Source organism: Pongo pygmaeus, chromosome 5 (assembly GCF_028885625.2).
Source record: "Pongo pygmaeus isolate AG05252 chromosome 5, NHGRI_mPonPyg2-v2.0_pri, whole genome shotgun sequence".
In the NCBI taxonomy this organism is placed as follows: Eukaryota; Metazoa; Chordata; class Mammalia; order Primates; family Hominidae; genus Pongo; species Pongo pygmaeus.
In genome coordinates, this window is record NC_072378.2 from 159,329,984 (window position 1) to 159,345,217 (window position 15,234).

At 52.9% G+C, this 15,234-nt stretch overlaps 2 protein-coding genes across 25 annotated transcripts in view; one reads left to right on the forward strand and one right to left on the reverse strand.

Moving 5' to 3' along the window:
* The window catches only part of SYTL3 (synaptotagmin like 3), a 117,834-nt gene extending 109,597 nt beyond the window's left edge, over positions 1-8,237 (forward strand). For 20 of the 23 annotated variants that reach the window (XM_054490262.2, XM_054490269.2, XM_054490255.2 and 17 more), the window contains 4 exons: positions 2,726-2,831; positions 4,126-4,228; positions 5,361-5,566; positions 6,535-6,918. In XM_054490262.2, the coding sequence (XP_054346237.2) occupies positions 2,726-2,831; positions 4,126-4,228; positions 5,361-5,566; positions 6,535-6,644 (525 nt within the window). In that variant the 3' untranslated portion in view covers positions 6,645-6,918. Of the gene's footprint in view, positions 1-2,725; positions 2,832-4,125; positions 4,229-5,360; positions 5,567-6,534 lie in introns of all 23 variants that reach the window. The other 3 variants (XM_054490266.2, XM_054490267.2, XM_054490268.2) reach the window with 2 other exon arrangements.
* EZR (ezrin) overlaps positions 7,807-15,234 on the reverse strand; it is a 53,243-nt gene continuing 45,815 nt past the window's right edge. For both annotated transcript variants that reach the window (XM_054490274.2, XM_054490276.2), the window contains 6 exons: positions 13,277-13,440; positions 12,798-12,928; positions 11,813-11,973; positions 11,361-11,453; positions 9,333-9,584; positions 7,807-9,150 (listed from right to left, as the gene is read on the reverse strand). In XM_054490274.2, coding sequence (XP_054346249.1) covers positions 8,986-9,150; positions 9,333-9,584; positions 11,361-11,453; positions 11,813-11,973; positions 12,798-12,928; positions 13,277-13,440 — 966 coding nt within the window. In that variant the 3' untranslated portion in view covers positions 7,807-8,985. The remainder of the gene's footprint in view (positions 9,151-9,332; positions 9,585-11,360; positions 11,454-11,812; positions 11,974-12,797; positions 12,929-13,276; positions 13,441-15,234) is intronic.

Below are 15,234 nucleotides of genomic sequence, written 5' to 3' on the forward strand. Positions count from 1 at the left end.
CTCCAGCTCCTGGTTTGGAATTGCACAGCAGGAGATAGATAGCACATGGGCTGGGGGTGGGTCAGAGGAGCTGATGGACTCCATTTAGGATCCGTGTACCCCAGGCTATGCAGGTAGGAGGAGAGGCCTGGGAGAGAGGTTAGCATTTCTTGGAGACGCTGCTTTGTACTTTGCTGTGTCCAGATCCCGGACTGGGAGACAGTTCATGTGAGACCACGAGGGATGAAAAACGTGGGCTTCTGCCATCTCTTTAAAAACCCCAGTGGGGAGGCCGGGCACGATGGCTCTTGCCTGTAATCCCAGCACGTTGGGAGGCCGAGGCAGGCAGATCACAAGGTCAGGAGATTGAGACCATCCTGGCTAACACAGTGAAACCCCGTCTCTCTAAAAATACGAAAATTAGCTGGGTGTGGTGGTGCACGCCTGTAGTCCCAGCTACTCAGGAGGCTGAGGCAGGAGAATCACTTGAACCTGGGAGGCAGAGGTTGCAGTGAGTCGAGATTGTACCACTGCACTTCAGCCTGGCAACAGAGCGAGACTCTGTCTCAAAAAAAAAGAAAAAGAAAAAAACCAGCGGGATGGACTACTCCCTTCAGCCAAGGGCCCACAGCAGGCCCAGCCTTCTGCTCCAACCTGGACATAAGGCACAAGGGCCATCTGGCTTCTTTTCCTCTCTGGAGCCAGTGCAACTGGGATTTGCATTGTCTCTGCCTGGAAGCTTCTCAGGTTTCAGCCGAGGCCTCCTGGTGAGCCACCGCCCCCTCCCTGCTCTTCCAGGCAATGCCCACTCTCCCACTGCCTGTGCTGACTCCCCCAAGCTAGAGTCCAGGCTTAGACCTCCCCTTCCCAGTGCCTACCTGGAATGCATCCCCTATCCAAGGTCAGCCCAAGACGACCCAAAACCCACCTCCTCCAGGAAGCCATTCCCGATTACCCGTACCAGAAGTGGCCTCCCTTCCAGGACCCGGAGCTCAGGACGCCTGCTGTCTCTGGGCCTGATCTTCAGCCTCGGTGTCCCTTTGCTCCTGCCCCAGCCACGTTGCGGGTGGGCGAAGCATCTGGCTTCCATGCCTTCCTCTCACCCCTACTCTGTCATCTCTCAGAAGAGCATTGGCTCCTCCGGGACGCCCTGAGTTTCCAGCCTGAACTCCTTCTGTCAGAGGCTGAATCCCCCGTGCACCCTGCCTCTCCCACATCTCTGTCATCAGCTCGAAGACGAGGCCTGGAACAAGCACAGGGCCTGGCATAGGCGGCCACCAGGCCTCGTCAGACTGAGCCTGCTCTGGCAAGTGGGTGAGGAGCAGATGGCACAGAGCTGAAAGGCATCCCTCCTAAAGCCAGTAGGGTGGGGAGTCCACCCACAGACCTGCCCCTGGGCTCTGTTCTGCCTCGGTTTCTGGCTGCTGAGGCTGGAGGCAGCCATATCTCGTTTGGCACCCGAGGGCCGGGAAGACAGGGGCTGGCCCACGCGGGCTCCCAGGAGTCCTGAGGCCTCTGAGGGTAACTGAGAGGGCTGCTTCTCAGTGCTGGCAGGAGCCATGGTGGACCGGATGTGTCAAGACCAAACTTGTCCAACCTGCAGCCCGGGACGCCTCTGTTTTTTGGTGGTGGTTGTTTGTTTTGAGACGGAGTTTTGCTCTGTCGCCCAGGCTGGAGTGAAGTGGCGTGATCTCGGCTCACTGCAACCTCTGTCCCCTGGGTTCAAGCGATTCTCTGCCTCAGCCTCCCTAGTAGCTGGGATTATAGGTGCCCGTCACCACGCCCGGCTAATTTTTTTGTATTTTTGGTAGACATGGGGTTTCACCATGTTGGCCAGGCTGGTCTCGAACTCCTGACCTCAGGTGATCCACCCACCGTGGCCTCCCAAAGTGCTGGGATTACAGGCGTGAGTCACCATGCCTGGCCCCAGGATGGCATTGAATGCGACCCAACACAAATTCATAAACTTTCTTAAAACATGAGTTTTTTTGTGATTTTTTTTTAAGCTCATCAGCTGTTGTTAGTGTTAGTGTATTTTATGTGTGGCCCAGGGAAGACAATTCTTCTTCCAGTGTGGCCCAGGGAAGCCAAAAGACTGGACACACCCTGCTCTAGACTCTTCCCAATACTCTCCTCCCACCCCACCGGGAGAAAGATGATGTGGATTTCAGGATCGTCTCTTCTCCCGGCCCTCTTTTCACTCACTTTCTGGTAAAACCACTCACGACAGAAGCACCTCGGTGGGCAGGGAGGTGTCCTCAGACTCACCACACCCTGAGGGGCCACCCCCTGTGGCTCTGGACAGAGACTACCCCCCATGCTGTCCCCAGCGTCTGTGCCAGTCCTTGGCATGCAAGGGCAGCGTGAATCTCTGCTGACCTGGGTGGAGTGGGTGGGGTGGAGGCTTGAGTTCGTTTCTGTTTTCCAAACTCAGGCTGTGTCTGGGTTTTCGTAGAAATGTCTTAGGGAGTGTGCAGTGCCCTCGAGTCCCTTCACTTCCTCAGGCTCATCTGGCTCTGGTTGGCTGGGGTGGCCAAGCTGTTCCTCCCCATGCTGGGGTTGGGGAGGGTAGGAGTGAAACCAGATGGAAGGAAGACCAGTCCTGCCACGGGCACACCTGCTCCACCCAGGGCCTTGCAGGGGCCAGGGGGAAGCATTTGTGGACGGAGCTGAGACAACCAGAGGAACCCAGAAGGTTCTCGGGACTTGGGGAATCCTGTCCCTAAGCTCTGCCTCTTGTACCCAGGTGGAGAAATACGAAGACAGCGTTCCTCAGAGTAATGGAGAGCTCACAGTCCGGGCTAAGCTGGTCCTCCCTTCAGGGCCCAGAAAACTCCAAGAGGCTCAAGAAGGTCAGTGGCCTCCAGCCCCCTGGACATTGTCTGTGTCTTTGTTTGCAGAGCCTGGTGCCGCAGGCAGACTGAGGTGGGGTGAAAGTTTTCTAGCATTTCCTTTCTACACCCCCATGCCCAGCTCTAGCAGCTCTTTCTGAGCGATGCAGCGAGCCCGGGAGAGGTTCTTTGGAGCCTGTAGTGGGGGAAACGGGTGACCAGAAGCAGACGAGGCCTCTGATGCCCTCTCTACGCTCCTCTAAGGACACTGCCTAGGCCTTCCTCCCAGGGGCAGATTGGATGGTCTCTGGGGAAACCGTGGCCCCTCCTGAAGAGCAGAGGCTCTTCAATGTGGAGCCAAGAGCACATCTCGAGGTGCTGGTACCTGCAGGGCTCAGACGAGATAAATCTCTGCCCCCAGGCACGTGGGTAGCTGCTGCCCAGCAAAAGAAGTAGGTCAGGAAGGCGGGTCCTCAGGGACCCTATGGAGATTTTACTCCTTCAATAATGTGGGGCGTGTGGAAAGCAGGAGGGTGGAGGAGGGTGGGGAAGGACAGGGAGAATGCACATTTCTTTTTTTTTTTTTTGAGACGGAGTTTTGCTCTGTCACCCAGGCTGGAGTACAGTGGCCCGATCTTGGCTCACTGCAAGCTTCGCCTCCTTGGTTCATGCCATTCTCCTGCCTCAGCCTCCCGAGTAGCTGGGACTACAGGCACCCGCCACCATGCCCAGCTAATTTTTTGTTTTTTTTTTTTAAGTAGAGATGGGGTTTCACCGTGTTAGCCAGGATGGTCTTGATCTCCTGACCTCGTGTTCCGCCCACCTCGGTCTCCCAAAGTGCTGGGATTACAGGCGTAAGCCCGGCCCAGAATGCACATTTCTGTTGTGTATTTCGGTGACTCCCTATTTGGCTAGAAGAGGAAATTCTGCTACCCAAGTTCACGGGGTCACCAGCAGACCAGCAGCAAGTGCCCTGTGGCCATCCCAACCTCCTAGACAGGGTCTCGGGGCTCTCACTTTCCCCCAAACTTCTGACTACAACTAGACTCAGACTTCAGCATCTTCCCTCTCCTTGCGTTCCTCTTTACTCTTTACTAGGATCTTAGTAAACCCTCCATCCTGTCCTCCACCGGACCACAGAGCGGCACAGTGTGGGCCGCGCCAGCAGAGCCCACTGCACCACTCCCATCTGCTCTCTCGGGGTCTGAGGGCTGTAGCAGATTCTCTAGCTGAGCTCTCAGTTTTGGGGTGGTGGTACTGCATACTAACCTATCAGGAGACATGGTTTGACAGTGAATACTGGCTTTCCTTCCAGGGACAGATCAGCCATCACTTCATGGTCAACTTTGTTTGGTAGTGCTAGGAGCCAAGAATTTACCTGTGCGGCCAGATGGCACCTTGAACTCATTTGTTAAGGGGTAGGTATTCGATGTAATCAAATATTTATTGATGATCTAGTATACATCACAACACGGCCCAGAACCTGCAGCGAACACTAAAAAACGTAAGCCACTTAAAATGTCTTATTTTAGCTTTCCTATGAAAATCTAACATAACACATATTAAAGACCCTGATTTCCGAAAATTCACAGGATGTGTACATGCTGGAGTACCCGAAACCCTAATCTTCTCAGTTCTTGTGATATCAGGAAGCGTTTTGAAATCAAGCATGAAAACGTAGTGTGTTCAGTAAATATTTCCTGAGCTTAACATCTCCTCTTGGACCAACAGTAAAATGCATGACTGTCCACATTTCATTCTCATTCAGTACAGGTGCATTGGCCCCTCTAAAAGTAAGGCAAATACCATTAATTATTACATTGAATTGTAAACTTCCCGTCAGTGACATAAGAGAAAAATGACGGTCAAAATAGAACTCAGGCTGGACGCAGTGGCTCGTGCCTGTAATCCCAGCACTTTGGGAGGCTGAGGCGGGTGGATCACCTGAGGTCAGGAGTTCAAAACTAGCCTGGCCAACATGGTGAAACCCCATCTCTACTAAAAATACAAAAATTAGCTGGGTGTGGTGGCGGGCACCTATAATCCCAGCTGCTCTGGAGGCTGAGACAGGAGTCTTCCTTGAACCTGGGGGGCGGAGGTTGCAGTGAGCTGAGATCGCGCCACTTCACTCCAGCCTGGGCGACAGAGCAAAACTCTGTCTCAAAAAAAGGAGAACTGAGCTTGTGTTCTAATCTTGTTGCTTATCTGCATGGCCTTGGACAAGCTTGTCTGAGCTGATTTTCCTGAGAACAGGGTTAAAAGGAGATAACGTGTGTATCTGCAGCCATGCTGGGAGGCACCCCAAGGAGGAAAGATTAAGATGAGGGCCACGAGGCCTCAGCATGCAACTGGCCCTTCATACCTGATGCAGAATTCAGCCCTAAGGGAAACGTGGCGAGTCCTGTGGTTCCCACCCTGCTTCACTGTGGAGGGTGTGGATTTGTGGACTTGGCACTTTTCTTAGTGCTTCCGATCTGCACTGATGCACAGGCCTCAGGAGAGGAGGCCATGTGGATGGCAGTGATTGCAGGGTTTGTATTCCCTCTTCAGCTGTCTCACTCTGCCAGACCAACAAAAACTGAGACTGAAGTCGCCAGTCCTGAAGAAGCAGGCTTGCCCCCAGTGGAAACACTCATTTGTCTTCAGTGGCGTAACCCCAGCTCAGCTGAGGCAGTCGAGCTTGGAGTTAACTGTCTGGGACCAGGCCTTCCTTGGAATGAACGACCGCTTGCTTGGAGGAGCCAGACTTGGTTCAAGTAAGTCTGAGATATTGAGCCCAAACGTTTATACTTTGTAATTATCCTAATGGGTACCGTGCAAAGAAAGAAAATGCTTCCACCAGGGCAGTGACTTAGCTGGTTTTGAAATTGCCTAGCCTGCCTTAATTGGAAATTCCTAAGTCTAGTTTTTACTCTACAGCTGAGCCATAATACAGCCAAGTATTTTGACAATTTAAATCAGATTCAGATCTGCTAAAGAAACAAAAATTATAGGCCTCCAAACGGGCTAGGTACAGTATTTGCTTTTGTTTCTGGCGTCAATCATAAAAGGATTATTTTCTTAAATGAAAATATCTTCTTAAACAAATGGCAATTCAGAAAGTACTTCATCAAAAGTGGTCAAAACAGCAACGCTGTCCGGAGCCGCTCGGCAGGGCGCCGCCGGCATGGTAGGTGGACAGCCCTCTGCTGTGAGGTTCCGTGCCTGGCACTGCGTCTAGCTGCCAGAAGTGTCCCTGACATGATGACAACCAAAAACACCTGCACACATCTCCAAGGACCTCCAACTGAGACCCAGTGACTGAAGAGAAATAAGCTTCACTGCTCAATTGCTTTTCAAAGATATTTTGTCCAAAGCATACTGTCTTCCTCTAAGAAGACCTTCCCATGGGCAAGCCCAGTACCAGTCTGAGACGGCCCCACCCAGCTAGCCATGCTGGTGTGCAACTATCCACTCCCTTGGTGAAGACCCAGCCCACCAAACCAGAGTCCTCGCTTCAAACTACAAAACTCCGGGCTGTTAGAGCCTCGCAGAGGAGAGGATGCCTGGGTGAATGTGTCTCAACACCAGCTTTGTTGGGGTGGTGGTGGTGGCATCTGTCATCAGTGGTTGGCCTTTTAATGTGGACTTAAGTGAAAAACTTCTGGCTGGTCATTTTTAAAGGGCTGAGAGGGGATGAAGTGGTGCCCTCCCCACCATGCTAAATTGTCTTCCTCTCTTACAGAGGGAGACGCAGCTGTTGGCGGGGATGCATGCTCACAATCGAAGCTCCAGTGGCAAAAAGTCCTTTCCAGCCCCAATCTATGGACAGACATGACCCTTGTCCTGCACTGACATGAAGGCCTCAAGGTTCCAGGTTGCAGCAGGCGTGAGGCACTGTGCGTCTGCAGAGTGGGGCTACGAACCAGGTGCAGGGTCCCAGCTTGGAGACCCTTTGGGCTGTGAACAGTGTCCATCTGCGGCCCTGTCCCGTGGCTTAAACGCCTATTGGTATCTGTGTATATTTAAGTTAAACACAATTATGAATGTTATCTAAGCCTCTGGTGGGTTATCTCCTCTTTGAGATGTAGAAAATGGCCAGATTTTAATAAACGTTGTTACCCATGTCCTCCAGTGCTTATCAAATGAGGTAAAAGGCTGGCTGGTGGGCATAATGACTCCCCCCTGTAACCCCAGCAACTTTGGGAGGCTGCAGTGGATGGCTTGAGCCATCTCACTGAGTGTGAGATCAGCCCAGGCAACATACCCTGTCTACAAAAAAAACAAAAAATTATCCAGGTGTGGTGGTGCACACCTGTAGTCCCAGTTAGTTACTCAGGAGGCTGAGCCGGGAGGACTGAGCCCAGGAGGTTGAGGCTGCAGTAAGCCCCGACCATGCAACTGTGCTCCAGCCTGGGCCAAACGAAGACCCTGTCTCAAGGAGAAAAAAAAGTCACAGCTTTGCTGTGAGAAGCATTTTGTTTATTGAGACGGAGTCTCCCCGTCACCAGGCTGGAGTGCAGTGGCACGATCTCGGCTTGCTGCAAGCTCTGCCTCCCGGGTTCTGGCAATTCTCCTGCCCCAGCCTCCCAAGTAGCTGGGATTATAGGTATGTGCCACCACACCGGGCTAATTTTCGTATTTTTAGTAAAGACGGGGTTTCACCATGTTGGCCAGGATGGTCTTGATCTCCTGACCTTGTGATCCGACCACCTCAGCCTCCCAAAGTGCTGGGATTACAGGCGTGAGCCACTGTGCCCGGCCATGAGGAGCATTTTAGAGGAGGCTTCTGAGTGTTGGAACAGTCCTCCTCTCCTGTGGAAACCATCTCAAGGAGGTTAGGTGACCCATGGAGCACCAGGTCTTGGGTTGGTCAGCTCTAACTTACTTACTTACCAGTGCACCCCCAGGGACACCACAGCCCCTCACAAAACCTGGCCAGAGGACAGCACAGAGCCCAGGCGAGTCGGCGATAGCCCTCCCACCCCACACACAAGCACACACCCGTGCTGCTTCGTGCCTTTGCAAAGCTTTTATTTCATGTCTGCAGCATGGAATCCACCTGCACATGGCATCTTAGCTGTGAAGGAGAAAGCAGTGCACGAGAAGGAATGAGTGGGCAAAGCCAATGGCCTCCACAAGCTGCCTTCCAGCAGCCTGCCAAGGCCATGGCAGAGTCTGCAAACAAACACAAGCAAACAGTCTTCACAGCTGGAGTCTGAAAGGTCATAGTGGCATGTGTGTATTTGACAAAATTAAGTGTGCATAGTCCATTACATGCATAAAACACTAATAATAAAAATCCTGTTTACACGTGACTGCAGCAGGCAGGTCCAGCTTCACCACTGCCCTCCTGCCACATCACATCAAGTGCCATGGTTTAGAGGGTTTTTTGTATATAATTCTTTTATTCTGTAAAAGGTAACAAAATATACAGAACAAAACTTTCCCTTTTTTTTAAAACTAATGTTACAAATCTGTATTATCACTTGTATATAAATAGTATATAGCTGATCATTAATAAGGTGTATAAGTACAACAATGTATTCTGTTAAGCAAAAAAAAAAAAAAAAAAAAAAAATTTTATCCAAGTGTCCTCCTCCACCACTCACGCTGGTGATCGCTGTGCTCTCTGCCAGCTCTGTGGAGTAACAGGAGGAGGGAATCACTGTGTATGTGCAAGAGAGCTTCAGACTCAATTTCCAAAATAATTTTCACCCCTCTAAGCATGTAAATATACAAAGATGGATCCTTCATAGAAATTAAAAACAAAAATCAATTTGAGCTCATTTCAAATACAGAACAAGTATGGCACAGATGGAAGTCATGCCACGTTTCCTTTAATGATGCTGACTCTTGTTTCACACAGGCCAGCATGAAGTTTCTTACTCAGACTTTACAGGCATTTTCTGTAATTCAATCAGTCCTGCTCCCAGCACAACACAGGAGGTGATTCGAGAATAATCGTGAGAATCAGGCCTGCTTGGCACTATGATACAACTGGGGAAAACAAACCAGGGCGCCTCCCTGGTTCCCAGCCCAGAATGTTTCTGTTGGGTAACTGCTTTTTAAAGGAACTGGGATCTGAGGGAGTTCCTAGACTTGGAGCACTCAAGACACAAGCGTGGCGAGGCTGGCAGTGCCGGTGGCAGCGCCCGCTGTGAGCACCCCTCTGCCCTCAGTCCTGGCCTGGTCGTTACAGGGCCTCGAACTCATCGATGCGCTGCTTGGTGTTGCCCTGCCGGATCTGCCGCAGCGTCTTGTACTTGTCCCGGCCTTGCCTCATGTTCTCGTTGTGGATGATGTCATTGTGGGTCCTCTTATTCTCATCTCGGGCCTGGGACAGCTCGCTGCTCAGTGTCTGTAACATTAAGCAGCGTTGGTCAAGTCCCTTCCTCCCCATATGGCCCGGCCCGTCCCCTAGGAAAACGGGAAGGGCAAGAGGGGTGCTGGGTGGGGCTGGCTCACATCACTGCCCTCCCCAAGCCTGTCTGCTCCAAGAGCGAGGCAGGCTCCCTGGAGACAGAGCCCCTTGGGCCTCACCAGCAGCTGCCGCTGCACACGCTCGTTCTTCTCTGCCTCAGTGATGCGCTTCTCCTCATTGCGGTCATCCCGGATGCCCTCACTAGACAGCTCCGCGCTGTAGCCCGTGGGCTCCGCACCCTCATCCTGCAAGCTCTCCTGGACATGGTAGCTCACCGGCTCGTACACGGGGGGCGGTGGGGGCGGGGGTGCTGTCATTACCAGGTGCAGCTCCTCCTTGGTCTTCACCAGGTCATCCTGGGCTTCTTTGGCCTTTGGAAAGCAAATTAATAGAAGACTTCTCACCCAGAAGTCCTATCCTCCTGGCTATGAGAACAGACTGTCACCTCCCTCTGTCCTGGCAGGCTAAGGCAGCACTGGGCTGGCTTTGAAGAGGAGCACCCTCAGGGTGCGTGTGGGGTTTACAACCCTCTGCGTCCAAGACAGGAAGAGGAACTGTGATACCGGAACCTGGGCAGTTTTAAAACTACCATTTCTTTTTTTATCTGTAACTCTAGACATTATATAATTTTTAGAAAAAAAATCCTGTTAGCATGAGTAACGGACTCTGTTCCTAGCCTCCCTTCATGCCACAGTCATTATCAAGTGCTCTCCTGCTTGCCACTTGCAGTCCTTCCAACAGCGTCACACACACCCAGTCCCGCCCGCCTCCATCCCAGCCCTAGAGTCGAGCTTAGTATGGATCTGCTTTGTAGCCAGCTCTCCTCACTTAACTCTTAAGGACCTTCTCCAAAAACCTAAGAACCAAAGTCTTCTGCTTGCAACTTGGGATGGTGATATGGCTGTCCCCCCACCCAAATCTCATCTCCAACTGTAATCCCCACATGCTGGGGGTGGGGGGATTACCTGGTGGGAGGTGACTGGATTATGGAGTGGTTTCCCCTATGCTATTCTCGTGCTAGTGGGTGGGTTCTGAGCAAGAGCTGATGGTTTCAGTGTTTGGCATTACCCCCCAAACACTTCTCTCTTCTGCCCTCATGTAAGAGGTGCCTGCTTCCCCTTCGCCTTCTGCCACGATTGTAAATTTGCTGAGGCCTCCTCCAACCATGTGGGACTGTGAGTCAATTAAACTTCTTTTCTTTAACTACCCAGTCTCAGGTTGTTCTTTATAGCCGTGTGAGAACAGCCTAATACAGATCGGCAGCAGGAATGGGGGCTGGAACAGAGGCAAGGAGGCACTAGGCAGAAGCGGCCCTGGACAGCCGGGAGACACGTGCCCAGAAGGCACCACCACAGATGGAGAAGCCACAGTGGGGGAAGGACGGGAGCTTCTTAAAGCCTGGTGTGCAGTCTCCAATGGGAACCATCCCCAGACCTCCTCAGGGGCTGTGCCTTCCTGGAGGGCACAGGGGATCTCAGACGGAAAGACAAGCTCTGCGTGTGTCTCACAACGAGAGCTACAGCTGATTAAACCTCTGTGCTAGGTCCTGGGCATGGGACCTCGCATCTGCAGAGCAACCTTATGAGTTGGGTATTGCCCCCATTCTACAATGAGGAAAATGAGGCTTGGAGAGGTGATGCTACTAGCTCCCAGTCAAATAGCTGATGAGCGGCAGAGCCCGGCTCTCACTCCAGCCTGGAGACGTCCAAGGAGCTGGATCTTTCCATGGTGCCCGCTGTATATACTAGCTGCAGGAGGTCGTGTTTCAGGCACTGCGACCCCATTGCAAGGGGCACATATATAATTAGATTTAAAACCAGTTCCTGACCGGGGGTTGTCAGATCAGCACTGAACAGTTCGGGGTGGAGGGGGCAAAGTGGGTGAAAGTCAATCAGAAGTCCTCCCTCTATGAATCCAGCAGCTGCACTGACTCATGTACAAAGTCAAACCCATCTCTTTGGGGATGTCTACTTCAATAGTACAGCTGGTATTGGCAGAGGATCATGAGACATCCCAGAAGCTTCCAGTGGGATGTGGCAGCTGAGCCAGACCTCTCCCCCCACCCACCCACCTGCAGAAGGGCCCCACCACAGGCAATGGGCAACAGGTGCCGTGGCCATGCAGAGGTTTCCCCCGTGCAGACTCACCCTGTGCTGCCACTCTTCAACCTCATCCTCCTTGCGCCTCCGCGCCTCTTCCAGGAGGGCAATCTTGGCAGTGTATTCTGCAAGCTCCGCAGCCTGGGAAGGGAATGCCAAGCTAAAGTCAGTTCTGATATCCTTTCAACAGTCCAGTTGTGAATGAGTGTTCATGTGTGTTGGCAAGCAGCCTCCAACGTGATACCTGAGTCCCCGCCACCCCCACTCCATGGTCAGCAGGGTCCACTGTGCGCCCCTGGCATCTCTTCCTGGATGCCCACACCCACCTTCAGTGGGTGACCCTGGCAACAGCCCGGCCCCTTCCCCACCAGCTGCCTTCAGCCCCCAGATCAGTTTACAGCTTCCAGTCATGACAATTATTACAAGGCAGGTGTCACATTTTCCAACCTCAGAAGCAGCCTCTCTATAATTCAGCATCTTGAAACTCAGGCCATTCCTACCAGCTGCTCCTGGCTCTTTATCTGATCCACCGCCTGTCTCTCCAGCTCCTCCTTAGCCCGCAGTGCAGCCATACGGTCAGCCTCTAGGCGCTCGGCCTCCTCCTGTGCCCGCTTCCTCTCCTCCTCCAGCTGCAGGGCCCTCTGAATCTGCTCTGAGAGCTCTGCAAAGACACAAAGCCAGAGCCATTCAAGCCCTCAGCCCAGGGACCTAGGAGCCCTCGCCTTCCAGTCCCACCCCCAAAGCCACAGAGCCCTAGCCCAAGTCACAGGTTGAGGGGATGTCTTCCAGTGACCCTGGAGGAAAGCACTTCACAGAGCTCAGAGCTCATTGCTGTTGTATCCATGACAACTTCCTCAAGATGTCTAGAAACCCATCCAATGCCAGCCAGGCGCCCTCTCTCTGGCATGCCTGACTCAACTCTCTTGGCGCTACTCTCCCCAGGTCAGCCGCCCACTGTGCTGGTGGTCCACACTCCACTCAGAACTCAGAACGCCCTTCCCATGTGTGCTAAGGGCTGCCAGTGAATACAGCATCTGTGGCGCCTTGTGTAATTGGTCCAGCTGCTGGGGTTGTTGACTGGAGCTGTGCTGGGAAGTCTGGCTCTGAACAAGCCTTTGGGTTTTAGTCTAGAGGTTGATGGCAGTGCAGCATGGCCCTGTCACTCATGGGCTGTGGGACTGTGGGCAAATCACTGTACTGCACCAAACCTTACTGTCCTCATCGGGGAAACTGGGTGATTAAGCACTTACCACAAAGGACTAGGGAAATTTTAAAATACAAAGTCTTAGAACAATTAGCACCAAAGTTAAATAAGTACAGAACTGTTTTCCAAACCAAATAGCCATTTTATCATTTCGGTTGTGAGTCTGCGCTGTGGGACATGTTCTTGGTTTCCTTCCCGGTGAGTAGGTAGGTGGGTGTGGCCTCTGCCCCTCTGTGGAAATGCATGACCCAGTGTAGAGTGCCAGCCCCAGGGTGCCTGACCTCTCTCCGCCTTCTTTGTCTTCTCCTCATAGTCCTGCAGCCGCAGCATCAGCTCTTCCTTCTCACGCATCATCTGCTCTTTCTCTCTCTCCACGGTTTCTCTCCTTTTCTTCTCTGTTTCCAGCTGTTGCCTGGTGCAGGGAAAAAGAGGCACAGGGAGATTTTGACTCTGGCAGGAAAGTGAGGGGTCAACACACTTCACGGGTACTTGAAGCTCCAGGATGGACTTGGTGTCCTGAGGGCCACCCTGGCCTGCTGCCAGCCTGAGCTGCCTGATGGAGCAGCCGCTCCAGGGCTGACACCAGGCTCAGCACCACAGCAACTGCCCAGAGACAAAGGCCTCGAAGATCCCAGCTTGGTGACTGGGTCCCATTCCACCAGGCTCTCCCCATCAGCTCCGCAGTCACCTGACAGGCACTGGCTGCCAGTGGCTGAGCTGGGAGAACACAGGACCCCCCGCTCTGGCCTCCCATGCTCACCGCTCCAGCTGCTTCTGATGCTTCTCCTCCCGGGCCTGGGCCTTCATCTGCTGCACTTCGATGGTGTCAGGCTTCCTGCGGCGCATATACAGCTCATGGTTGCCCATGCAGAGCTGCAGGATCCGCTTGTTGATTCTCAGGCGCGGGGCATAAAACACAAAGTCCTACAAAACAGAACAGGGCCACCTGGACTCAAGCTCCGTCGTTTGGTTTTCTTCTCCCAAACCATACTTCACAAAGGTCCGGAACTTTTCTAAAAGTACAAATGTAGCAGAACAGGGATGGCAGCATCTCGGCACTGGGAATGTGCGTTCTCCAGGACAGATGGAGGAAGGGCACGTGCCGTGTGTGTGTGCGGTTATGTGTGGGTATGTAGCACTGGGAAAGTGCATTCTCTGGGACGGGTGGAGGAAGGGCAGGTGCCGCGTGTGTGTGCAGTTATGTGTGGGTAGGTACATGCTGCATGCACACTGAAATGCCACTGCACGTTAACTGCAAAGCTTTTCCAAGGCGAGAACTCTCAGCCTTGGGAAACCTTTCAAGTCTCAGAGCTGCCTGCTCTTCCAGGTAGCCACCTTTCATGATGTCCTCTCCAGCCCCACTGCTCCCCATCCCCGATGCTTGCCTGGACTGCCTCTGCTTCTATTTGGGCTTCGTCTCCTCTGCCACAGCCTCCCCTCCCACACTGTTATTGCTACACTGACTGGGTCACCACCCCAACCCATCACTGCCAGCCTGGGAGCTCCAGGACGAGCTCCAGGGCCTGGGCCCAACCCACACGGAGACCTTCCAGCTCTGGGCCCAGCCTCCGCTGTGCACTCGGTTCTCTCTCCTCAAAGCTGTCCAGCCCTGCTCCTGCCACACCAGCTATAGGTACTCGCCGCAGTGGCACTGTCACTTCACTCCAGTGACTCCTTTCAGCATCTCACTCCTATGAGGCCATCAGCTCCCGAGAGCAGGGGCCACATTCACTCATCTCTATCTTCGCAGGGTATTTGAGGTGCGCAGTACCTGCCAGGCACCGCCAGCTCACGCAGCACAGACAGCCACGTGCGACCTCCACAGCCTTTACCAGGCTCAGCGCCTTCAACCATAAGGTGGGGATGCTGGTATCTCAAGGGACTTCAGATATGGGACTCAATCCTCCCAGCAGTCCCATTAGATGCTGGCGTCCCTGCCTTATTGGTGACGTTCAAGAGGTACTCAGCGCAGTAAGAGCTGGCTGACACACACAGCGGTCACTCCAATTGCTAGTGCCTTGCAAGACTGCAACCAGAGCAGCCTCCTCAAAAACATGGCAGAATCACAGCCTTCGGGAAACTCGTGACCATGACTGGAAACATTTGGGACACAGCTGACAATCTTGGTCCCAACTCCTTGCTACTGCTGTGATTAGCTTACAAGACAGAAGAATATGGTTTAGAAACTCCCATGAAAAGTTATTTTTCAGTGACTCTGTCGGCTTCCTCTTAACCTCAGGGCCCCCAGCATCCAGCTTCTGACCATTTGGAACAGAGGGACGGGGTGGCTAAAACAAAAAAACAGTGCGATACATCCCACAGCAACTTCTGAGACCTAACGACCAACCGGCTGAGCAGGCTCATCAACACATCCGAGAAGAATCTATTTAGCTTCAGTCTTTTCATCTGTTCCAGAAATCCTGGGGTGAGAGGTGATGCCAAGCCCTGAGAGCCCATGAACTTCCTGGGTGGGGCTGTCTTTGGGGTTTCACACCCTTGCTGTTAAGTCATTGGGTTTCCCAGGGAGGAGTCTGTGGAGCTGGGAGCAATCGGCATTTTTATGACCCACCTATCCCTTATTACACAAGAGGAAACAATCCTGCATTACAGCTTCGGAGGACTCTACCAAATAGGCCCTGACTCAGAAACGCTGATTAGCACCAACTCCCCTTTATGGGGTTGTGGGGGTACACGGGTGGGGGGATCAATGAAAAACCT